Raw genomic sequence first — 26,477 nt, 5'->3', positions numbered from 1 at the left:
AAACGCACGCAAACGTATCAATTGTGTTTGGCCCATTAAGCTTATTTATGGTCAACTTTCCCAACGAAACCGTATTGCCGTATTGTTTAAGCCTCTTACTACAGTCGACTCTCCACATCTCGATGTTCTATATCTCGATATCTCTCCCTATGTCGATGGTTTCCTCAGTCCCTTCAATCTACATACATTTGGGCTTTCTACATCTCGGGGCCCTCCTTAGCCGTGCGGTAAGACGCGCGGCTACAAAGCAAGACCATGCTGAGGGTGGCTGGGTTCGATTCCCGGTGTCGGTCTAGACAATTTTCGGATTGGAAATTGTCTCGACTTCCCTGGGCATAAAAGTATCATCGTGTTAGCCTCATGATATACGAATGCAAAAATGGTTACCTGGTTAAGAAACCTCGCAGTTAATAACTGTGGAAGTGCTTAATGAACACTAAGCTGCGAGGCGGCTCTGTCCCAGTGTGGGGATGTAACGCCAATAAGAAGAAGAAGAAGAAGAAGAAGACATCTCGATAATCTCCCTATCTCGATATCTCTCTATCTCGATGGGTTCTGATCATATTTTGTTCAGGATTCACTCTCCTTATGTCGATATGGTCAGATTTTTAGGCTACTAGACCATCTTTGGACAATAACAAACACATCAACAACAGGAAACGACATTTGTTTTGTTGTCGTTTTTCATAGCAACGAGCTTTTTTGAATCTAGTACCCATTTCTATTTTCCTTCCATTCCTCGATCTCTCCCTATCTCGATGGTCCCTTCAATATCGAGATGTGGAGAGGTGACTGTATTTTAAAAATAGGAAACAAAACGTGAAAAAGTTCTGCACGCGAGGCTGCAGCACGTGTGAACCGGCCATTTTGGTCTGATGTATTGATTAAAGATCGGGAAAATGTTAGGCCAAATTTCCAAAACAGCACTTTTTCGATTTTTTAAATAGCTATAGCTCTATAGAGGCGTTAAAAAATATGGTTTCTTTGGGAAAGCCGACCTTGAATAAAAAAAATCTATTTAAAAATAAGCGAAACACCTATTTTGCCCCACATGCCCAAAAACCGTAATTTTGAACGAAAAGTTTGCGTTTCTGCAAGAACGCAACAGAGCTGCCAACATAAACGACGTTGTTTTGTTATCGGGTTTTGACGTTTGTCGATGTCAATCTTCTTCTTTCTTCAATTTGCATCATCTTTTCTGGACGGACGGACGACGTGCGGTCGGTCGCGTATCGAATGTTGTGTGGAATTTTTGCAAGTTTTCGAATTTAGCAGCAAAAAATGAATGTTTAGTAGGGTAATTCGGTAGTTTAGCATACGAAAGTATTTTACCAGTGATCATCTCAAGTGGGATAGTTGGTTTTCGTAAATTTCAGCAATGGTGAGTGAGCAAAGTTCAAAGATCTGCCCGACCTTGAGTCATCCGGTTCCGGATCGTTGGGATTGATAATCGGTGATCTAAATTTATAACTTCAATTGCAGCAGCGAGCGAGTAGAGCGGGGCGAATAGCCCTCCTGTATCGACCAGCAGCGGTCCAGCTGAATTCCCGGTTGGAAAATGCGGCACTCCAATGTTCAGCGGTAAGTCCTTTTAGTTGTGATGTAATCAGCAGCTGGCACTCATGGCGGTTTCTGTTTACAGTGCTATTCGACGCGCCGACCGGGGTTCTTCTCGCAGGTTTTCGATAATATCAAATCCGAAATGGAGAAGAACAAGGAAATGAAGGAAAATTTGAAGAAGTTCCGAGAGGAAGCGCAAAAGCTGGAAGAATCGGATGCCCTGAAAGCGGCGCGACAAAAATTCAACACTGTCGAATCGGAAGCCTCCAAGAGCAGTGAGGTGCTGAAGGATAACTTGGACAAGATCCGGGGGAAAGTTACGGAAGTGCTGGATGAAGCTTCCAAGACCGATATTGCCAAGAAGGCAGGAAAGATTGGTGAGGAATTGGGAAAAACAGCCCGCGGGATGGGTGAAACGATAGCCGAAAGGGGACAAGAACTGGGTAAGTCCGGCGCCTTCAAAGGAATCTCCGAGGCCACGAAAGCGGTTAGGAAGGAAATCGATAGCCAAGGTATCTCGTCTCGCGTGTATCGTGCTCCGGAAACACTAAGGAAACGGGTCGAAATCAGTATGGCCGATGCAACTCGAGTCTTTGAAGCCAACACCGAAGCACTTGGCGTGGAATTACACAAAGACAGCAAATTTTATCAGAGCTGGGAAAACTTCAAAAACAACAATACCTACGTGAACAAAGTCCTCTCATGGAAAATGCAATACGACGAATCGGAAAATCCCGTCATTCGAGCCTCCCGGTTACTTACGGACAAAGTCAGCGACGTGATGGGAAATCTCTTTTCCAAAACCGAACTTTCAGAAACTCTTACAGAAATTTGCAAGATCGACCCCAACTTCGACCAGAAGCAGTTTCTCAGGGATTGCGAGAACGACATCATTCCGAACATCCTGGAAGCGATGATCCGCGGCGATTTGGATATCCTTAAAGACTGGTGTTTCGAAAGCACGTACAACATCATCGCGACGCCGATCGCCCAGGCGCAAAAAATCGGCTACTATCTCGATTCCAAGGTGCTGGACATCGAAAACGTCGACCTGGCGATGGGCAAAGTAATGGAACAGGGCCCGGTGCTGATCGTCACCTTCCAGACGCAGCAGATCATGTGCGTGCGGGACAGCAAGGGCAACGTCGTCGAGGGCGATCCGGAAAAAGTGATGCGATGCAACTATGTGTGGGTCCTGTGTCGGGATCCGAACGATTTGAATCCGAAGTCGGCGTGGCGGTTAATGGAACTGCAGGCCAACAGTACCGAACAGTTTGTGTAGAAAAGTTGCCTCTGCCCCGATATAGAGGCGGCGACAGCGGAAAGAAAATCACGCGGACGGTTGTTCCTTAGGTTAGTCCGCGGGCGTTTGCAAATCGAAACAAGCTGACACGAGCCCGACGACGCGCTCTAGACTGGTTTACGTTGTTTTTAGTCGCGAGCAACTCAACGAGCGAGCGGCAGGATGGTGGCGATTTCGAGCGATGAGGGGTCTAACATAAATATGTTGATTAAGTATATTTTTAGTTGCTAAGTTTTAGAAAAGAGCCGTAGGCATAAAACCGGAGCATTAATGCAAAATTATGCGACTAGTGCGCGGAATGATGTGTCGTGCAAATAACAAGAATCACCTCCCAACAGTTTAAAAATATGAAATAATGATGCTTATTTATTGGAAAGATGACATCCATTATTACGGTTGGTTTGTTTCTAAAAACGCAGTTTATTATCTTCGTGCCAACCAAATGATTCTTCAACAAGCATTATTCAGATTTGTTTGGGATCTCAAAAAATACGAAAACAAATGGATAAATTTCTCTATTCTACATCGAATAGCCCACAAATGGATAGCTAATCAAGCTAAATATAATTACGTGATGTCGAACAGCCATCCAATTCAGTATCCAGAAAAATCTGGAGGCAGTGAGGATGGTTTGATACATGCCTCCCAAAGCATCTCGGACGTAACTCAATTTTTGAAACCAAAGCAAAAACAAATTGACTTTAAATTTAACAACAATAACAATCAATCGAAATCCTTGATTCCTGTTCAGTAATGGGTTACAAAGGATACTAAGTAAATTACCTTGCTCGTTCCCCGGTGATTGCGGTGCGACAAAGGTTATTGGGCACGCAGATGCAGTCTGGTGAATTGTCCGCTCCATCCGTGTAGGTGTTTTCCGATAAACGAATGGAATCGATTTCAGTTTCCTGAAAGAATGGAAAAATAGGAAACATCTTTTTGAAAAATAGGAAACATCTTTTTTCTGGTGTATAAGAGAAAATAGTATTTTTGCCATAACTTTTGAGTCCATAGTCCGATCCAGCCAATTTTCAATATGAAATGATGAGACAGGATTTCCATTCGAATCGAACTTTTTGGTTGAGAATAGGTACCAAAATAATAACTAGACTATTTACGCACTTTTTGTACAAAAAATAGTATTTTGGCCATTATTTCCGAACCCAAAGTTTGATCTAGTCAATTTTCAACAGAAAGCTAAGAGAATTTTGAGTCAATTGTCTAATCTATAAATTTTTCAATAGGAAATGTAACAATAAAAGTTACAAGTTATTCATTGCAAAAGAGAAAATATTTTACTTGCGATTTTCACTGCTTGGTTACATTCGGAAGGAGGGCTAGGTTTTAGAACCCTATTCGCGTGTGGCATTGCTACCAAGTTGGGCAGTAAAATAAATCCTCCGGTGGATGGATTTTGGTAGCCAACGGGATGACAAATCACGGCTGCGAGGGATGGCGGAAGGAACGTGGAGGAAAACGGATCGATCTGGAGGGTTCGCGCGAAAAACGAGGGAAAAGAGGTCTTCGATCATAGACTGTACGCCCAAGCGGATCGTAAAAAGTGTTTCTGAAAAGATCGAGTAATTGACGTCAAGCGAATAAGCTAACAGCCATACGATACTGGACCGATAACGTGGTAGTGCCGCAATAGTGCAGCAAGTTTTGGTACGAGGAAGGCTCCGGCCCTAGTTTCAGGACCAAGTCGGTTACCGAAGCCGGAACGACATCATCGGTGAAATATTACCCCTCCCTAAAAGACGCGATTGAGTGTTACTGCCGTAACCTGCCTGCGACCTATTCATCGTCGTTACTGTCGCAGTGACCCGCTTCCACCGGTCTGTCGCATTGTCACCGACGTGCCGCCCTACCCGTTCGGGCCCATCCGACCGACTGCGCGACTGGTGCTGTTCATCCTTCTTCCTCTGCCGCCCGGCAGGATCGACCGACTGTTCAACTACAGATCTATTTCGTAAGTGAATATAAATTCTAAAACTAACCCCCGAATTTCTTAGGTAACCAAGTCCGAAAACCTCCCCAATTACCTCCATCGACCCTGGGACTCGAGGCCTAAAAGAGGCCTTGCGTGCCCACCCCGTTGACTACCGTTGGCTACACTGAAAAAAACTTTGTAGTAGAAATTACAATTTTGTGGTAAAATTAAGAACAGTACCGACGTTTTTCAACTGAAGGGACAAATCGCTTAATTTTACCATAAATGTAGTAAATCTGATTGATATTATTTTCAATTTCTGTTCGCGAAAGCGAAGATTCAATGGTTTTGGCAACACTTCACAAATCCACATGAGCGAAACCGGTAATTCATCGAAATACACAAAAGTACGCAGCCAGTGGAATTTTCCACTTCCAGTGAACTCTCAATATTATTAACCGCTATTGTATCCATGTAAAAAATGTTCGACCAATCAGAAAAGAGATGATGCAATCGCATCCGGGGAAAGGGTATATAAGAACGTGTCATTTTGTTATTCTGTGTCAGTTTGTTTGGTACGATTATACTGTACAAAAGTGAAACCGCGAGTTTAATTACGAATCCGAAAATTTCATCGTACAGCCGCTGATGTGATCAGCGCATTCCTGCAGTGTCCTATTGTTGCTGCCAAGCCGGCGTCTTCAGATTCGATGTCCAACTGCGATTCTCCCTGCAACTGTTCCTGCCCGCTCTTGCTAATGCTTTCGTCGTCACCGAATTGCTCGCTGCTTGTCTAAAGTAGGATAGAGGCGAGCTGTGTCTTTTTCAAGGCAAATACATAGGAAGCAGACGATGCAGAGTGACGATTGCATCGCAAGCTAGAGTTGGTTTAAGTAGATTAGGAGAAAATTCGGCGGGTTTAGCGCCGTCAATCTCGTCAGCGGATTCATCGTCGTACAGCGTTGTACTGGTCCTTCATCAATGTTGGCAATAGGCCATCAATTTCAACACAAAATTTTTTATTTAGCATAGATTCAAACAAAATAGTTGATTTTACTATACAATTTTACTATGTTTTCAGTAAGAATAACCATGTAAGCGGTTGAATATACTATTTTTATAGTAAGATAGACCATATTTTAGTTATTTTAAGACGATTGACACTTCGGTTGAAAAACGTCGGTACTGTTCTCAATATTACCCCTGAAATGGTAGTTTCTACTATAAAATTTTTCTCAGTGTATAGACCAGTAATCTGGGGTTTAGGACGGTTCCTTTTCTAGGACGTGTCGACGGTTCCTCGAGGGCAAGAGGCCGTACCAGAAACGGTATCAGAAACAATCTGAAGGCTCCCCCAGACCTGAATGATTTCATGGCCGCAAAGGCGAAAACTAGTCGCCGCGATTTTATCGTTGGGTCGCTGTAGGCAATGTTCCAGTTACTCTTCCACTCCAACGGCGACAGAATCGCATTCGCCAAGCCTTAGAATCGTGTCGCGATTTTTCGGTCACGTGTGTTAGGGGGAAACTTGATAGGATTTTCCATTAAATGCAGCCAGTCGCAAGCAAATTGGATAAAGATAAGTGCACGAAAATGGAATCATCGAGCCATCTAAAATATGTTTCTTTTGGAGCGAACATATAGCCTTTCGGTACACTCCGTTTCCAATGGAGGCAAAAAGAGGTCTTTAGAATCATAATATTTGACAATGATCCGCACATAAAATAACTAACGAGCCTGGATTAAAAACAAAGAGACGCAATACTCCTACCTTTAACAACCTTGTGCTCGATTGGAACAACCGATTTGACAGCAAATGCGCTGTTCCAATTTTGACACTTCGTCTCTTTGTTATGAGTGCAGCCTCTTTAAAAATTGACGATTAAAGGTTGCATGAAGAAGAAGAAGTCGAAGGATGATATCTGAAAAATATTGCACGGGGAAGCATACGGGAAGTTTTTTAAAACTCTTCTCAAAAATTCTAGGAGCAATTTAATTAAAAACGGTTAGCAGTACGGAGTTGGACTTTCCTTCTACTGCATAATTAACGCAATTTTTTGATTTCAAATTTTATTGTATGATATCATACTTGATAAACAGTATAAGAAAAGTCCAACCCCGTACTGCTTTCCGTTTTTAATTAAATTGCTTCTAGAATTTTTGAGAAGAGTTTTAAAAAAATTTCCGTATTCTTCCCCGTGCAATATTTTTCTAATATCATCCTTCGACTTCTTCTTCTTCATGCAACCTTTAATCGCCAATAACCATTTGCAGTTCCTCCCAATCTCTTCTAGAGATGTCGCAAATTAATCGATTACTTCGATTAATCGATTCATAGTTGTGATAATCGATTAATTTTGAATCGATTATTACCCAACGATTAATCGATTCAATAATCGAGATGAATCGTGAGTAATCGATTAGTTACTGATCGATTAATCAGAATTTTACGACATCAATTAATTGATTATTTCGATTAATCGATTCATCGTTGTGATAATCGATTAATTTTGAATCGATTACTATACAATGATTAATCGATTCAATAATCGACTAGAATCAAGAGTAATCGATTAGTAACTAATCGATTAATCGGGATTTTACGACATCTCTAATCTCTTTTTGGTAACGTTTTTCCGTTTGTTGCTGGAGATTTTCCCGTGGAAATTCGCGATTTTTGCGTTATGGAATTAATGGATTATTCCTCAAAGGGTGATATTCTGCAAGATAAATTCCTATAGAAAAACTCTAATTGTAAGGACATTGATGCTGATGGAGCATTTTGACTTGTTTTACACATGAACCTCTATGGCAATTGTACTAGAAATAAGCATTTATCACTACGCCGGGGGGGGGGTGGGGGGGTAAATATTTCTCTGCCCCATTTTTCGCATTTGTATAGACGAATCCAAGTAAAAATAAGAAGAAGACACACGACGGTGTTAACTTTGACAGATCCTACAGCTCAGCATAGGGAGATCATTTTAAAATGCTTATAATAAATTCTAGACAAAATGTAATTAAAATCTGATTGATGTGCGGTACGGAAAAAGTTCTGAATTACATATCTCAAAGCTTATCTCAATTTTTTGAATATTTTCCAAAAATGTATCTATCATACAGTTCGGAACTTTTTCCGTATCATACATCAATCAGATTTGAATTACATTTTGTCTAGAATTTATTATAAGCATTTTAAAATGATCTCCCTATGCTGAGCTGTAGGATCTGTCAAAGTTAACACCGTCGTGTGTCTTCTTCTTATTTTTACTTGGATTCGTCTATCAGGTGACGAGCAATTCGTTTTCATGACTTGTTATGATAAAAAAAAAGCCATCGTCGTTAATTATAAAATGAGAGCGAATTATGCAACCCATGTTATGCACCCAAAAACATAGTTCTAAAGTGGCGAGGCTACACACTTAACTCATTTCACAGTATTCGGTAAATTTTACCGAAATCTCAACAGCTGAACTGTTCGGTAATTATTTTACAGTTTTTTTGTAATTTTTTCCATTGTTCAACTGTCAAAATCACCGAAAATCAGTTAAATTATTTACTGAACAGTTCTGCTGTTGAGATTTCGGTAAAATTTTACCGAATTCGGCGATTTATTTTAAGTGTGACGTTTTCATCTGTCGAATGAGCGATTGTTTTGTCTCAAATGCAATAGATTAATTGACAATCAATCAAGTAATTGCATGAAAGGAAAATAGGAAACGGACTTCCACGGAAAAGTTCTTGACGCGAAAATTTTGTGGACATGTTCTAAAGAAAATAATTGATTCATGGAAATAACATTAAATATGTAGAACACCCCTATTTCAGTCCCTCCCATACAAGCTACGTTCATATTTCTTCATATAATCCTATGTTGTATGAATTTAACAGTAATATAATCATTTGAATTCAGGAAGTTGATATACAAGCCTCTTCTAGTCAACTTTCAATATACAAAACGGCCCACTTTTCAACCCCCTCCCACAACCTAGATACGTCCCATTGTTAAAATAATCATATTGTATATTATATTATTGAAAATAAAAATTTAGATTTAAAAAAAATCGAAGAAAAAAAATACTCCGGATAATAGACCTGTGCAGGAGTTCATGAAATTCACTCACCCGATGGATTTTGACATTTGAGCGGGTCGCCTTCTCGAACAAAAGTTCATTTTGCGTTCATTATGCGACCCGCTCAAACGTCATAATTTCTTGGGGGAGTTCATTTTGCGTTAGTCTATCGAGTCTAAAATTCCGGGCGTATCACAAATAGAGACGCCAGCGTCGTTAGTGCCCAAACACAATGTGAACGGCAATGCGGCAGAACGAACGGCAAATTTCCAACACATGGAACTATATGGTGCAGCCCACAATGACGGCGCTGCGGTAAAAGTGACATTGTACTAAATCTAAGAAATTTGGAACTTGGCGGAACAGCAAAGCGGTAAACGTCAAACGTCCCAATCAAGATCAACAAATAAAAATGCCTGAGGTACTTTTAGAGATAAATTATGAATAATTATATTTTTGTATGAAAATCTGCTCACGCATGTAGATATTTTCTAAGAAATGGCTAGTTATTATGCCCTTCTTTTACTATGCTAATAAGAGTGAAAATAATGAAAAAATGTTACAAAAATAAACTGTTTGCGGCTATTTTGAACTACCAGTCTCGACTTACAACCGTTCACATTGTGGGTTGGTTTGCGGCAAAGGGTCTGTTCACAAATTACGTAACGCTTCTAGGGGGAGGGGGGAGGTCCAACTTGCGTTATACTTTGTTACACTGAAAGGTGGGGGAGGGATGGGTATTACCAAATGTTATGCATAACGCGAATAAAAATTTATTTGAATGTCTTTTTTTTTAATCACTGATTGAAGTAATTGCTGTTTATCGTTATCGTATATTAGTCATTATCGAAATCAAGCATGCTGACATAGCAGGACTGATATGCGTAAAAATACCAAGCGAATATTGTATTTCCCGACACCACAGTTTCGCAAAACTATGCACTCAACCAAGAAAACTAGCGATAATCATACGAATATCTTATGTATTTTTGCTATAAGAATTACTTACAAACTTTTTACGATTTTCTTATAAACTGTGTGTTGTTTGACCGAGAACGATTTTCATCAGCTTGTCTTATGAAAAAAATAAGTTATCCAGAACCCATAAAGAAATCGTTAGAAAATCCTATGAACATCAATCAACCTCGCATATAAGGGTCATAATATTTTCAACACGATTTTTCTATGTGCTCTCTTGTGAGATCAAAGAAATTAAAGAACAAAAAAACGTGAAAATACAACATACACAATTAAACACAACAACATATTTTATTATTTTCAAAATATATATAATTGCTCTTCACGTCACAAAAAATGTTATTCAATGCTGCCGTAACCAATACATTATTGATTTCAATACCTCCGGATTCATCCGATAGATATTTCGTCGAGATGGTTGCATCTTGCATCCTACCAGTTGGGAGACTCGTCAGTGGTTTCCTCTGCTGCTAGTGCGGGAAATGTTGAATAATATTATCGATAAGGGAGACTTTAGAGTCGTCTCATCATCGGTGGTTTCCTCTGCTGGTGAATAATATTATCGTTAAGATTCTGTAAATATGAATTAGAAGTAAAACATAGGGAAGAATTTTTTTTCAATAGAAAACATTTACTCACATTGATGGCCATCCAATTGAAAATCGCTTCCTGTAACTGATCTATCTGGAGACAATATTTTCCCGGTTGATGATCAGTATAAGTCTGCTGCACTCCGCTGGTAAATCATTTAAAACAAATTTGCGAGGAAAACCAATTTGAACTATCATCTTCTGCATATTCTGCCATGTTGACTTCTCATTTCATAAGATTTTTCTTATGAGTTTTTCACATCAAGAGTTGTGATGAAAATCATAAGACAACTCTAATGTTTATTTTTCTATAGAAAACTTACTTGAACTTCATAAGACACAAAAATGAATTTCATAACAGACCAAATAATTGTCATAAGAGGTACGATGAAAATGAAATTCGATTATTTTTCCATGCTTCATAAGATGAGGCTTATAATGTCCCTAAGATAGTTTAGTTGAGTGTGTAAATGGTTATGATCGCAAATTCTATTTTCGTTTGTACTAGCTGCATTCTTGATATCCTTGATTTTTTATCATGTACCGTCCCTATGCTAAACAGTGTTCAAAAAATACCAAAACCCAAATGCTTCAGAGAAGGAAAAAAAATCTGCCTTCAAAATTTTCACAGTTACGCGTTACATGGGGGAGGGAGGGGGTGCCAAAAATGCTACTTTTTGTTACGAGGGGGAGGGAGGGGGTCAAAAACTCGGATTTTTGCGTTACGTAATTTGTGAACAAACCCAAAGCGGCAACGGCAGAACGGCAACGGCAGTTTTAGAACAATTCCGTTCTACCGCAGCTCCGTTCTACCGGATTGCCGTTCACATTGTGTTCGGGCACTTATCCTTATCCTTAGTGCCCAAACACAATGTGAACGGCAATGCGGCAGAACGGTAACGGCAAATTTCCAACACATGGAACTATATGGTGCAGCCCACAATGACGGCGCTGCGGTAAAAGTGACATTGTACTAAATCTAAGAAATTTGGAACTTGGCGGAACAGCAAAGCGGTAAACGTCAAACGTCCCAATCAAGATCAACGAATGAGCATGCCTGAGGTACTTTTTAAGATGAATTGTAAACAAATATATTTTAGCCTAAAAATCTGCTCACGAATGTATATAGACCAGTGCATGATGACGTAGGTTGACAGTTCACAGAGCTTTTTCACCGGGACTTAAGGGGGAAACGCAATGGAGTGCGGCAACGGAACGGCAATGGCAGGATGCGGCAGCTGTCACTTTTGAATACACGGCAGTATATGGAACGGCACGCAATGGTGCGGAACGGCAAATGCGGAATGTACTAAAACCGCATATTTTTTGAAAATTTTCAAAAAATGCGGCAGCGGTATTGCGGAAAGATTTGTTTACTTTAACCATGAAGTGATTTTATTCAAATTTGTATTATTTTCAGTAACAGAGAACTGCAGAGAAAGCAAATAGAAAGCATAATCAGGACCACTTGATTAAACTGGATTGCTGAAAATGAATAAAATTGTTTATGGAAATCGAGAAAACCTCGAAGAAACAATGATGATTATATTATTAATCAACGAGTAAATCCAATTTCAAGAGAACATCCACTATTCATCCAAATTAAATCCCTGGAATTGTGAGTTTGAGTTTCCAGATCCCTTGTATTTCCGAGAAAAAATTCCATGTAAAATTTTCTCTAAATTTACTATGAAAATTAACTAGAGCTTTGTTGGATAATTATTCTGAAACTGCAAGGGAATTCCACCGATTTTTAATGAAAAATTCCTATGAAATTCCAAACAAAATACCAATAGAATTCCTCTCAAACATCAAGAGAAAACCTCCTGAAACTCCGAAGGAAATTCCTCTGAATGGAAATTAAAAAAAATATTTGTAAAAAAGTTTCTAATAGATAAGGAAGTTCCACTAGGAATTACCACTTCCTTCGAGAGCTCCTCCAGGAATTCTTTTGGAAATTCCTCCAGAAATTTTTCGAAAGTTCCTCCAGGAATTCCTTCGGAAGTACTTCCAGGAATTCTTTCGGAAGTTTCTCCAGGAATTCCTTCGCAAGTTCCTCTAATAACTCTTACGGAAGTTTCTACAGGTATTCTTTCGGAAGTTCCTCCAGAAATTCCTACTGAAGTTCCTCCAGAAATTTCTTTGGAAGTTCCTCCATGAATTCCTCCGGAAGTTCCTCCATGAATTCCTCCGGAAGCTCCTCCAGGAATTTCTCCGGAAGTTCCTTCAGGAATTCCTCCGGAAGTTCCTCCAGGAATTCCTCCGGAAGTTCCTCCAGGAATTCCTCCGGAAGTTCTCCAGAAATTCCTCCGGAATTTCCTCGGAAGTTCCTCCAGGAATTCCTCCGGGAGTTCCTCCATGAATTCCTCCGGAAGTTCCTCCACGATTTCCTCAAAAGTTCTCCAGGAATTCCTCCAGGTTTCCTCCGGAAGTTCTCCAGGGATTCCTCCGGAATTTCCTCGGAAGTTCCTCCAGGAATTCTTCCGGGAGTTCCTCCATGAATTCCTCCGGAAGTTCCTCCATGAATTCCTCCGGAAGTTCCTCCAGGAATTCCTCCGGAAGTTCCTCCAGGAATTCCTCCGGAAGTTTCTCCAGGAATTCCTCCGGAAGTTCCTCCAGGAATTCCTCCGGAAGTTCCTCCAGGAATTCCTCTGGAAGTTCCTCCAGGAATTCCTCCGGAAGTTCCTCCAGGAATTCCTCTGGAAGTTCCTCCAGGAATTCCTCCGGAAGTTCCTCCAGGAATTCCTCCGGAAGTTCCTCCAGGAATTCCTCCGGAAGTTCCTCCAGGAATTCCTCCGGAAGTTCCTCCAGGAATTCCTCCGGAAGTTCCTCCAGGAATTCCTCCGGAAGTTCCTCCAGGAATTCCTCCGGAAGTTCCTCCAGGAATTCCTCCGGAAGTTCCTCCAGGAATTCCTCCGGAAGTTCCTCCAGGAATTCCTCCGGAAGTTCCTCCAGGAATTCCTCCGGAAGTTCCTCCAGGAATTCCTCCGGAAGTTCCTCCAGGAATTCCTCGGAAGTTCCTCCAGGAATTCCTCCGGAAGTTCCTCCAGGAATTCCTCCGGAAGTTCCTTCAGGAATTCCTCCGGAAGTTCCTCCAGGAATTCCTCCGGAAGTTCCTCCAGGAATTCCTCCGGAAGTTCCTCCAGGAATTCCTCCGGAAGTTCCTCCAGGAATTCCTACGGAAGTTCCTCCAGGAATTCCTCCGTAATTTCCTCCAGGAATTCCTCCGTAATTTCCTCCAGGAATTCCTCCGGAAGTTCCTCCAGGAATTCCTCCGGAAGTTCCTCCAGGAATTCCTCCGGAAGTTCCTTCAGGAACTCCTCCGCAAGCTCCTCCAGGAATTTCTCCGGAAGTTCCTTCAGGAATTTCTCCGGAAGTTCATCCAGGAATTCCTCCGGAAGTTCATCCAGGAATTCCTCCGGAAGTTCATCCAGGAATTCCTCCGGAAGTTCCTTCAGGAATTCCTCCGGAAGTTCCTTCAGGAATTCCTCCGGTAGTTCTTTCAGGAATTCATCCGGAAGTTCCTTCAGAAATTCCTCCGGAAGTTCCTTCAGGAATTCCTCCGGAAGCTCCTTCAGGAATTCCTCCGGAAGTTCCTTCAGGAATTCCTCCGGAAGTTCCTTCAGGAATTCCTCCGGAAGTTCCTTCAGGAATTTCTCCTGAAGTTCCTCCAGGAATTCCCCCAGAAGTTTCTTCAGGAATTCCCCCGGAATATCCCCCAGGAGTTCCCCCGGAAGTTCCTCCAGGAATTCTCCCGGAAGTTCCCCCAAGAATTCCCTCGGAAGTTCCCCCTGGAATTCCCTCGGAAGTTCCCCCAGGAATTCCCTCGGAAGTTCCCCCAGGAATTCAGGAATTCCATCGGAAGTTCCCCCAGGAATTCAGGAATTCCTCCGGAAGATCCTCCAGGAATTCATCCGGCAGTTTCTCTAGGATTCCCCTGAAAGTCCCTCCTGAAGTTCCTCCAGAGTTTTTCCGGAAGTTCCTCTAGGAATTCTTCTCGAAGTTCCTCCAGGAATTCCAAGGAGAACTTCCGTTCCAAAGATATACAGAAGTAGATTCCGGGGGAATATCGGGAGGTCCTTCCAGGTTAAATCTTGGAGGAACTTTCGGAGGAATTCCTGGAGGAACTTCCGGGGAAATTCCTGGAGGAACTTCCGTGGGTTTTCCTAGAGGAACTTCCAGGAGATTTCCTGGAAGAACTTCCGGGGGAATTCCTGGAGGAACTTCCGGAAAAATTCCTGGAGGAGCTTCCGGAAGCAATGCGGTAGGAACTTCAGGAGAAATTTCGGGAAAATCCTGGAGGAACTTCCATAGGATTTCTTGGAGGAACTTTCGGTGGAAATCTAGGAGGAACTTCCGGAGGAATTCCTGGAGGAACTTCCGGGAGAATTCCTGGAGGAACTTCTTAAGAAACTCCTGAACTTCCGAAGGAATCTAGAGGAACTTCCGGAGGAGCTTCCGGAGGAATTTCTGGAGGAACTTCGGGAACAACTGCTGTAGGAATTTCCGGAGGAACTCTTGGAGGATTTACTGAAGAAACTTCCGAAGAAATCTTGAGGAACTTGCGGAGAAATTTGTGGAGCAGCATTCGGAGGAATTCCTGGTGGAACTCCATTAGGAATTTCTTGAGGAACTCTTGGAGGAACTTTCGAAGGAACTCTTGGAAAAACTTACGAAGGAACTTTCGAAGGAATTTTCGCAGGGTCTTCTGAAGGAGTTCCTGAAGGAACTTCTTAAGGAACTCCTGAAGGAACTTCCGAAGAAATTACTGGAGAAACTTTCGAAGGAATGTCCGATAGAATTACTGGAGGAACTTCCGAAGGAATCTTGCGGAGCTTGCGGAGGAATTCCTGGAGAAATTCGTGGAGAAGCATTCGGAGGAATTGTTAGAGAAACTTTCGGAGGATCTTTTGGAGGAACTTTCGAAGGAACTCTTGGAAGAACTTACGGAGGAACTTCCGAAGGAATTTTTTCAGGAACTTCCGGAGAAATTCCTGGAGGAATTTCCGGATGAACTCTTGGAGGAATTTCCGAAGGAATTACTGGAGAAACTTTCGAAAGAATCTTGAGGAACATCTTGAGGAACTCTTGGAGGAACTGGTTTTCCGGAGGAATTCCTAGACAAACTTCCTGGGGAATTCTGGGGATTTTCCGAAGAAATTTCTGGAGCATCTTCATGTAGGAACTTCCGAAGGATTTCCTGGAGGTTTCTCCAGAGGAACATCCGGAGCGATTTAAGCAAAAACTTCCGAAATAATTTCTTGATGAACTTCCGGTGCAATTCCTGAATGAACTTTCGAAGGGATTTGTGGTGGATCTTCTATAGAAATTGGTAATGGAGTTTTCTTATTGGAATTATGTACAACACTTCTGAGCCTCTGCAGTTCCTGCAGGAACTTCCGGCGGTTCAAGACATCAAAAAATAGTATTCCTACTGTTCTGATCGAGGCTCTGATATATTTAAAGCAGTCACTGAATAAACTAGAATTAATTTAAAAGTTTATTTAAATAGGTAATTGAAATTAAATCGTCTCTAGAAATAATTAAAATCATTTTTGAAAAAATCAGAATTCCTTTAAAACTTGAAACGTCATATATAATCTGTCCGGCAAATCCGCATGCATTGCGTTTTGCAACTGCGGCAATGATGCGGAATTTTTTAGTACAAACCGTCGACAAACCGCTTGCCGTTGCCGTTCCGTTGCCGCACTCCATTGCGTTTCCCCCTTTAGCCTCTGGCGAAGCTTCCGATAAAATTTTTTCGTCATTTTATTCGCATGTAGATGTTCTTTGCGATTGATTTCATGCTGAATGCAAAGAATATCATTGAAATATTCGGATCGCAGCAATTTTAAACTAAAAATATGAATTTTAATTTTCTCCTCATCGATTTTTCTTCTAACACGTTGTAAACAAGCTCTGTGAACTGTCAAATAAGTGAGGTTAGATCAAGATCTTGCATTGGTCTATATTTTCGAAGAAACAGCAAGTCATGATGCCCTTCTTTTATTATAAGGCAATCCATAAGACAGCTGCGAACAGCTGACGATTTTTGTTTACCTTGATTATTTGACAGATTCTGACCGGACTGACAGAACAATTCAAAGGAAATTGTTAAGCGCGGTTTACACCAGAAGTGAGTTCCGTTCAACTGCATACACACTTTGTTTTGATTTCGATTGTCAGTCCCATCGCTGAATGTCCTCATGGATAGCCTAATACTAATAAAAGTGAAAATAATGACAATAATGTTACAAAAATAAACTGTTTGTGGCTATTTTGAACTGTCAGTATCGCCTTTGAACCGTTCACATTGTGGGTTGGTTAGCGGCAAAGCAACGGCAGAACGGCAACGGCAGTTTTAGAACAATTCCGCTCTGCCGCAGTTCCGTTCTGCCGGATAGCCGTTCACACACGGTAAACCGATTATACTCGTTTAGCACTACAGTCAAACCTCCATGAGTCGATGTTCTATGACTCGATATCGACTCATGGAAGCAAATTATGCCATATTAAAAAATATTTTCTGGGTTACTGTGATGGTCCCTTCAAACGGCTTTCCAAAGATTTGCTATTCCTCATCTCGATATTTCCATGAGTCGATGGTCCCTTCAATATCGACTCATGGAGGTTTGACTGTATAAAGTACGCATAATCTTGGAAAAGTGGAACTACGCCTAAAAGGAGTATATTCCGTTTACTCATTTATGAGTATATCGCTCATACGTCAAAATAAGCATACTTTTTACTCCTTTTATACAAGTGAAAAATGCGGCATTTTTACTTCGAAAAAACCCGAAAACTTCGAAAACAAAGAACGCAGTTATAAATTAAAATGTATATTTTATTTCCGAAAAACATAATTACTTCCTTAATAAATACTTTACCTTCGATCCGGCCCTTAAACCTCTATCGTGCTTTTATGGGAGCCAACGGCTGCTTCCAATAATAGTGGCACCAGTGGCATCTTCACTTTTCTCCGTCGGGGTGAGCCGCTGACCTGCTCTAACACGTCGAAGATCGCGGCGGTAGCGGTTATCGTTGACGATAAATATTCTTAACGGTGGCCTTCGCTGGTTTCGGCTGGACTCTATACTTATATGCGCCCGGGATGCTGTTGACGGCTGGAACATCGGGTGAAATGATCCCAGGGACTTTTTATTAACCTGAGGACAACAATGATCATTGATTATAATTTTTAGAAACATTAGACAAATATTACAAACCTGCCAGACTGTCCGTATTAATTTTGTTTTTCAAGAACTGACTGATTGCAATTATATGGAGCTGCGCGTGCAAATTTTCTTTTCTTGTCATAGCCTTCTTTTTACGCATTTTTCAATTTCATCCACATATTAGGAAAAACGTAAAAAGTACTCCCTGAAAGTACGCATAATTTGACGTATAGTCAATATTCTCAAAAGTGATTAAAAAGTACTCCTAAAATGAGTATTCCGATATTACCGTGCATTGTGTTTGGGCACTTCAAGACAAAATTTTCAAAACGACTTATCTGCTTTTCTAAACAAAGATTCAAACGACGATTTGACGAATGTGATAGCTCTCCCACGCAAACTAACACCATCAATGGTTAGGTGAAGGTTTACGCTGCCTGTTGATGGCGTTGGTATGCGTGGGAGAGCTATCAGATTCGTCAAATCGTCGTTTTAATCTTTGTTTACAAAAGCAGATAAGTCGTTTTGAAAATTTTGTCTTGACTTAGAGTTTGACACTTCACTCCAGCGTCTTCTGGTGACTTTGTCATACGAAACATTATTTCGTGTAACATGCTCGCAAGATAGAGGCATCGTTTGGCAACTGTACCTTCGGTGTGACGCCATACTAGTTTTTGAGCGAGTGCGAGAATTTTTCGAATTTACCTGTGAATTAAATAGCGAAAACAAAAACCGTTACTAAAATCATTTCCAGAATAAGTCATTCAGTTTTTTTTTTGGATAGTGAAGTGTAAAACCTAATATTCAGTTGGGAGTGGAGAAGATCGGCAAGATGGCGAAGCCGCCGGACGGCGGAAAAGCCTTTCAAGTGTACGAGTACAACAAACATGACGTGGCGCCATATCGCGTTATCGTTCAGCTTCTGGACGACAACGAAGGAACCGTACAAATAAACAAGCTGACGTTTGGAAGATTGATGACGAAATCAGAAATCTATCGTCGAAGTGTAACCAACATCCGAGCACTGGGAAAGTACAAGCTCATCGTTTTTATGGGACAACTGGCGGCAGCAAACCAGCTGCAGAAGGATCCGATGTTGAAGGAACACAATTACAAGGCTTACATCCCGCGGAGTTTCGTCTCGGTCTCCGGTGTGATTGCCGGGGTTCCGGTGGAAATGGATATCGATGAAATTCGTGAAAGCATCAGCAGCCCGTGCCCGATCCTCAGTATCAACAGGCTGCATCGATACGAAGGAGGAAGGAAAATCCCTACCAGTTGTGTAACCTGCTACTGCGCCAGGAAATCACCCATTACGCATCATTGCACTTGGCGGAGGTATCGCCTTACTCCGATCACTGTTGGACTCTGACTGAGGGAGAACGATGCTTGGCTGCTTGCTCGTCATCAACACCAAGACGACATAAACAGTATATAATATAGAATAGTTTACAACAGGGCTGTCTCGTCCCACTCACCAGTCGAATTGGAATCATCTTTCGCGCAAGCCAACTTCCAAGAGAGGTTCGTATGTTTTGTTGCATCAACACCGTTCGTCCTTTCATCAACAGGCCAGTGTTGTGCCACAATTGCCTGCGATACAATCATCGAGCAGAGAACTGCAGGTCCAAAAAGCGGTGCGCCAACTGTGCAGCATTACACGAAGGATTGGAGGCAGGCGATTGTCAAAACCCCAAGAAGTGCTTCTATTGCAAAGCGGAACACCGTACATCCGACATGGAATGTCCGGAGAGAATCCGGCAACAAAACATCAAAACAATAATGGCACGTACGACCTTAACCTACATGGAGGCCAAGGAGCAGAATCCCACCTTGACTCAAAACCGATACGACGTCCTAACATCCGACGAAGAGTTTCCAGCTCTGCCACAATCCTACTCAGCTATGGCTGCAGGGGAATACACGGCGAAACCCGGTTTCAAGCACAAGCCTCAACGGACAAAGCGGCCGATCGAAGACGTGATCATCGCGGAACAAGTAGAAGTCTTTGCCGATAAGAAGAAGAAAGCCTCTCAGGAATCCAGTAACAACGGAATCGCCCTGTTTAACAAGTTCCGTGTCACGGATTTTGAGCGATGGGCACAGAAAACGGCAGAACAGCGATCGCAGGAAATAACCCAACAATTGTCTTCGGATGCCAGTGAGAACTACGGTGAAATGGAAGGGGCGGCCAAATACCCGGCCGCTGGACGAGGAGTGAACAACACTGAGGCGACGATTCAGGAAAGGACGCGCAGCAGGAGCAGACGTAGAGACGAGTAAAGCCAAAGCTATGAACCGTAAGTTGTAACACTTTGTGATAGAAAAAGATGCTGGCAGCAAAACTCACAGCATCATCGAAAAATATGAAGCCAGGAGTTACGCGTGTTACTCTGTGGCTCATCTGGTCCGAATCTTGGCTAAATACCAGATTCGCGCAACGTTTGTTTATTTTTGATTCTAATTAGAAACTCTCATCACCTCATTACCATAAAGTCAACTGATTCGCCTTATCAGTGACTGACAATAGGCCACAAAAGGCCGCCTTCTCGACAGAAGGTTTCTTAAAAAGTAAAAATAGAAAGACCAAGCCATTTGCAAGTTAGTTGTTGAACAGTTTTGATAGAAAACCTTTTGTACAAGAAAAAGCGTTGTGCCAAATAGAAGAATCTGCCGTAGAGTATCTACGCCGTCACTCAGCCGCCGACGAGGTTTCAGCCTCAGGATACGCCAGCCGGCAAAAGCCGGTCTTACCGTCGGGGCGCAGCAGATTCGGGTTTGCCGGTCATCGTAAAGCCAAGTGAAGCGTGTGTTAGCCATCGGTCAAGTGAAGTGCCCGGTAATCGTCGGCAACGACATTTCCGCCAACAATCGGCCACCGCCGAGAGACGACCACGCCTGCCAGTCGACGGCAACCGCCGAGAAACCGCCAAGCACGGTCAGGCCCGCCAGTCGTCGGCAAGCGCCGAAATACCGCTTAACACGTGCCACGCCCGCCAGTCGTCGGCAATCGCCGAGATACCGTTAACACGTTCCACGCTCGCCAGTCGTCGGCAACCGCCGAAATAGTGCTTAACACGTGTCTGCCCGCCAGTCGTTGGCAATCGCCGAGATACCATTAATCACGTGTAGTGCCAGCCAATCGTCGGCAATCGTCGATACACCGCCAAGTAGTGTTAGTGTCCGCCGGCCGTTGCCTATCGCCGAGACCTGCGAAACCGTGGCAGCGTAGCCAGTTACTGCTATCGTCTGCTTTCCGTCCACCATCGGCACCAGCCGATCCGTCTGCCAACTCAAGCAAGAAGCGCCGGTCCGCAAGCAATCGGCATCCGCCGAGTTCAAGCCGAGCACAACCACGTCGGCGTTGGTCAGACCCGTGAAACGGTCCGCAGTTTCCGTCGCCAGGGCGCAGTCTGTCAGCCCAGTACCACCGCACCGGGGGAGTACTCCGGCATCGACGATCCAGCGAGCTACAGCGAACGCATCAGCCAGCCAGCAGTAAGGTGACCTAGGTCGCCATCAAGGTTAGAGATCTCGTATTATATCATTCACTAGTACTAGTAGAGAAGTGTGCGCACACGAGTAGTTCCTAAAATAGCAAAAAGTAGAAAGTTGTTAGTACCATGCTCGAGATTAAATCCCACTGTAAAGCAATTTGCCTGGTTTAGTCTTTCTGATTCTCATTCGAAGTTCCTAGTAGAGTCCTTGGTAGAGTTCTTGAGAGTGAATCGCGTTCGTCAGACCTGCCCTGAGCGAGCTAACCGGGAAGGCTTCAACAGATATTTTCGCATCACACTTCACAGTGTGTTGGCGCTTAAGCGAATTTGTTATTTATTTACCATTCAGTTTAGGGTTCTGGTCGAAGCCGATTCGCAACGGAAGAAAAGCAGGTAAGCCGTACAGTCTGGTTGAGTACGCTTTGGTCTGGTGTGGGTGATTACCTGCCTTCCTCTGTTGCAATACCGTAACAAGTTTGACCCCGGATATTTCAGTTTGGCCGTTATTGTTCCGCTCTAGCTGAAGGATTGCAGTTGGTGAAGGTTTCAGTATCTTTTATCGTATCGTACCGTTCCGTTATTGAGAACTGGGCTATCCGAGGCCAAAGTACCGTTACATTTTGGCACCCAACTCAAAAGCTCTCTGCGATTCACTTTCGATTCTAGTTAGTCAGATTTATAGTTCAAGATTTCGATTCCTTTTTCAATATTTGCGCACACTTTATAATAGATTGGTTTTCTCTTAGTTTAAGCTTAACAATAAGAAGAGGTTTCTAAGTGAGGTGGCATAACATGGCTCAAATTTACGACTATCGCGCCGACGATCTCGAAGATCGCGAACTTAATTACGAACTTGCAATCCGCGGTGCACCTACGAGTGGCACTATCGACACAAAACGACGCGATTTACGTTTGTTACTGAAAGAAGATAGAAAACATCTCTATAGTTACAGCTCTAAAATACCGCTGGAAGATGAAATTCCGTTCATCTTAGAAACAATTACGTCCCTTAGTTCTGAACTGCAGCGTCAAGTAACCTCACGGTTAAGATCCAAATTGATCTGCCTTCGAAACCGTATCGAAAGAGCGCCAACGAATGACGTTATATCGAAAAGGTGTTTTGGAAAAAGTAAAATTATTGTTCGAAACTTATTTCACGGTCGGTCAAGCCCAGAGCATTGACACACCGGATTTGACCGCGTTCGATAAACCGGAACCGCGTAGACAAACTATACCATTAAACCCAGCAGCGTTAGAATTCCAAATGAATCCAAACTTTAGTTTACCGACTCCGCATTTTACTCCAAACCAATCGTTCATACAACCCCAAATCACATCATCTCCGGGAAATATTGGTATAACAGTACCTCTCGAATTCGCTACAAATCGCGGCAATGAGTTAGGTAGAGACAAATCGATAACGACGCAGAATGCTAAAACCGGAACAGTGCAAAGAACGGTAAATCCTCCTAATGTTCCGACTACTCAATCTGAAGATAATATTCAGAGTCAGTCCATTGGTCTTCTGACCAGTGAGCTGAAAGGCTTCATAAGAGACTCGATCAACGACGCGGTTAAGAAGTATATCGATGAGTGGGCTAGTTTCCCAACTCCAAATTTTTCATCTGCATTACCGAATCCATCTAACGATGTTGCTACAAACACAAGCCAGCATGATTTACACCAACCTCCCCAAATAGGCCAAACATTATATCAAACAGATAGAACAAGATCAGCAAATAGTAATCAAAGACCTGGAAGCGCACGACAAGGAAGCCGAACTGGGTCGCCTCCACCGCCGAATTATCGAAACTATTTACGGATAAAAATAGAAAAATGGCAAATCTATTTCAGCGGCGAAATTGGACCAAAGTCACTTTCAGTCGCTGAATTCATTAGGCAGGTTTCAATTTTAGCAAAAGCTAATCATGTTAGTGAAGAAGAACTTTTGCAACAAGCGTATATATTTTTTACCGGTGAGGCTCGTAAATGGTACTTTACGTATTGGGAGAAGTTCATCACTTGGGACCATTTAGTATACTACCTTACGATGAGTTTTGAAAATCCAAACAAAGATAAGGCTGTGGAAGATGAGATGAGGGACAGGAAACAACGTCCATATGAACGCTTCAGTGCATACTTAGCGGATATGGAACGATTGTCACAAAGTCTGACACACAAAATGAGCGAGCAGCAAAAGCTTAAACTCATTTTCGAAAACACTAAGCTGTCCTACAGAAGGCGTTTAGCTTTAGTGCAGATCAAGTCAATCAATGATCTAGCGGAATATTGCTATCAGTTTGACGCTTTGGAACCAAGCCTTTTCGGAAATACAGCTCCAAGAGGACACGGTCCAAACATTAATCAAATCGAATTAGAAGAATTTGAAGACTTAAGTATAAATGATTGCGTAAATGAGGAAGTTAACGCACTCAACACCTCTAGATCAGGTTTTCGTCATAAAGCATTTCAAAAAGAAGTAGGACGCAATAATGTTAACCCTATCAGCTCAGACCAGAACCGAGCAAGTGAGGACACAAACCTTATCACTTGCTGGAACTGCCGAACAGCAGGGCATGTAGCCCGGTACTGCCAAGAGCAAAAACGTATATATTGTTATGCATGTGGTGAACCGAACGTTACCAAAAGTAACTGCCCAAAGCACCATGGTAGAGAATCAAACGAAAAAAACTAAGTCTAGAAGAAGTTAGCAGGGATCCGCCTTCTTCTAGCAAAAATACCTCAGTGATCCCCTTATGTGACAATTATAGCTATTTCAATCAGGTTTTCATTCTAAACCTTAACTTAGTTACCTGCCCACATATTACCGTGCAAATTCTCGGCACCGAAGTCACGGGTCTGCTGGATTCCGGCGCAAGCATATCGGTCATCAGTTCTCTCGACTTAATAAACAGGTTTAACCTAAAAATACAAAAACAAAACTTTAAAGTCCATACTGCCAACGGTGAAAAACTTCATTGTCATGGTTTTGTCAACATACCCTTCACATTCGATGGGAAGACAAAGGTCGTTCCGACAGTAGTAATCCCCGAGATATCGAAAGATCTCATCTGTGGCTACGACTTTTGGGAGGCGTTTGGCATCCGGCCAACGACGAGTGAAGGGATCGACATTTCCAAGCCTAGTAGTAATCCCCAGTTCGAAGGCAATTCTATAGACACTCAGCGAAATATTATTTTCTGCCTTATAGTTGATGAAAATAATCCGCACGTCGTCCAGGAACCCATCACCGATGATAGTTTGGATATCCCAAGCCTGGAGGGACCAAACGAGGATGAAATAACTCCGGAATCCATCCACACGGAACATGAGTTGACACCTACAGAAAAATGTAAATTATTAAAAGCTATAAATGAATTCCCACGCTCATATGACGGTAAAATAGGTCGAACAAAATTGATTCAGCATACAATCGAACTGATCCCTGAAGCAAAACCTAAAAAAATGCCCACTTACAAATATTCCCCCAAGATAGAGCAAGAAGTCGATAAAGAAATAGAACGTCTTAGAAAAATGGATGCAATAGAAGAATGCACAAGTGAATTTGTGAATCCTTTGCTCCCAGTTAAAAAACCAAACGGCAAATGGCGTTTGTGCTTGGACGCTAGGAGATTAAATCAAATGACAAAACGCGATGAATATCCATTTCCCAACATGATCAACATATTGGAACGCCTCGAACAATCGAAATATTTTACAATAATCGATCTAAAAGACGCATACCATCAGGTGGTGCTAGATGCTAGATGTCGCGACTACACGGCCTTTAGAACCAACAAAGGCTTATTTAGGTATAAAACAATGCCTTTCGGTCTGCTTAACAGTGGTGCTACTTTGTGCAGGCTTATGAATAAGGTTTTACGTTTCGACTTGCAACCTCGCGTGTTCGTCTATTTAGATGATGTGATCATCACATCTCGTACATTGGATGAGCACTTTCGTTTGCTTGAAATAGTGGCAAAACGACTTCGAGAGGCTGATCTTACAATTAGCATCGAAAAGTCAAAATTTTGTCAAAAATCCGTCCGCTATTTGGGATATATACTAAGCGAGAAAGGAATTTCTACAGATAGTTCAAAAATCGAAGCAATTTTAAATTACCAGGTACCGAAAAACGTGAAAGATGTAAGAAGAGTATTAGGTTTGGCTGGCTTTTATCAGCGATTTATCGATAAATATAGCGAAATAGTTACGCCCATATCTGATCTGCTTAAAAAGGGTAAAGGCAAATTTACCTGGACTAAAGCAGCTGATGAAGCTTTACTTCGTCTCAAATCAGCCATGACATCCCCACCCATCCTTGCAAACCCGGATTTTGGAATCAGTTTCGCTATAGAAACAGACAGCTCAGATGTCGCTATAGGAGCGGTTCTAACGCAACAAATTCAGGGAGAACGTAGATGTATAGCCTATTTTTCAAAAAAACTATCGTCTACACAACGAAAATATAGCGCGACAGAGCGTGAATGCCTTGCCATGTTGATGGCAATCGAACACTTTAGACACTTCATTGAGGGAACAAAATTCACAATCCTCACAGATGCGATGAGTTTAACATTCCTTAAATCCATGTCTATCAATAGTAAAAGTCCCCGTATAGCAAGGTGGGCTATGAAAGTGCAGGGATACGATATAGAATTCATATACAAGAAAGGGAAGGATAACATCAGCGCCGATGCGCTTTCAAGATCAATCAATGCTGTGAGCACCATGACTCCCATTGACACGCCATATGAAGAATTAAAAAATCTTATCACCAAATTCCCAGAGAAGTACAAAGATTTTAAAATTGTCGAAAATGACATCTACAAATTCGTGGCAAACGCAGCAAAAAGGGACGATCCAACCTTCCGCTGGAAGTACATGCCGCGCAGCTATGAGAGAACGGACTGCATTCAGAAAATTCACAACTCAGCTCATTTGGGTTTCGAAAAAACCTTTCAGGCATTAGCAGAAAAATTTTATTGGCCAAAAATGAGCGCCGACATCCTTCGATATTGTAAATCATGCCTACCATGTCGAAGAGCAAAAACAGACAATGTCAATCCAAAACCGGCTTGTGGAAAGCCTAAAATGTGCGATAGACCATGGGAAATCATTTCAGTAGACTTCCTTGGACCATATTCCCGAACAAGATCCGGAAATGCGTGGATTCTTGTCGTCACAGATTATTTTTCCAAATTTACACTCGTTCAAGTAATGAAACAAGCAAAAGCTGCACAAGTAATCACATTTTTGGAAAACAATGTCTTTCTCTTGTTTGGAGTACCCGCGGTATTGATTTCGGACAATGGTCCGCAATTTAGGGCGAAAGAATTCAGCAAGTTCCTGCAAACGTACAATGTACAAC

General features: G+C 42.2%; 2 protein-coding genes across 4 annotated transcripts in view; one reads left to right on the top strand and one right to left on the bottom strand.

Moving 5' to 3' along the window:
* Positions 1 to 26,477, bottom strand: part of LOC134205770 (phenoloxidase-activating factor 2-like) — a 56,559-nt gene that overhangs the window by 6,110 nt on the left and 23,972 nt on the right. The window contains exons 2-4 of one of the 3 annotated variants that reach the window (XM_062681350.1): positions 24,108 to 24,446; positions 23,920 to 24,028; positions 3,647 to 3,771 (exon numbers count right to left, since the gene is read on the bottom strand). In XM_062681350.1, the coding sequence (XP_062537334.1) occupies positions 3,647 to 3,771; positions 23,920 to 24,028; positions 24,108 to 24,436 (563 nt within the window). In that variant the 5' untranslated portion in view covers positions 24,437 to 24,446. The remainder of the gene's footprint in view (positions 1 to 3,646; positions 3,772 to 23,919; positions 24,029 to 24,107; positions 24,447 to 26,477) is intronic. The other 2 variants (XM_062681351.1, XM_062681352.1) reach the window with 2 other exon arrangements.
* LOC134205766 (mitochondrial import inner membrane translocase subunit TIM44) lies at positions 1,176 to 3,219 on the top strand. The gene is made up of 3 exons (XM_062681339.1): positions 1,176 to 1,381; positions 1,483 to 1,581; positions 1,643 to 3,219. Exons 1-3 carry the CDS (start codon positions 1,379 to 1,381, stop codon positions 2,840 to 2,842), a joined length of 1,302 nt encoding a protein of 433 aa, XP_062537323.1. The 5' UTR covers positions 1,176 to 1,378; the 3' UTR covers positions 2,843 to 3,219.

Source organism: Armigeres subalbatus, chromosome 1, assembly GCF_024139115.2.
Source record: "Armigeres subalbatus isolate Guangzhou_Male chromosome 1, GZ_Asu_2, whole genome shotgun sequence".
Taxonomy (NCBI): domain Eukaryota; kingdom Metazoa; phylum Arthropoda; class Insecta; order Diptera; family Culicidae; genus Armigeres; species Armigeres subalbatus.
Note: the sequence above shows the minus strand (reverse complement) of the source record. Positions and strands in the feature narration are given on the sequence as shown.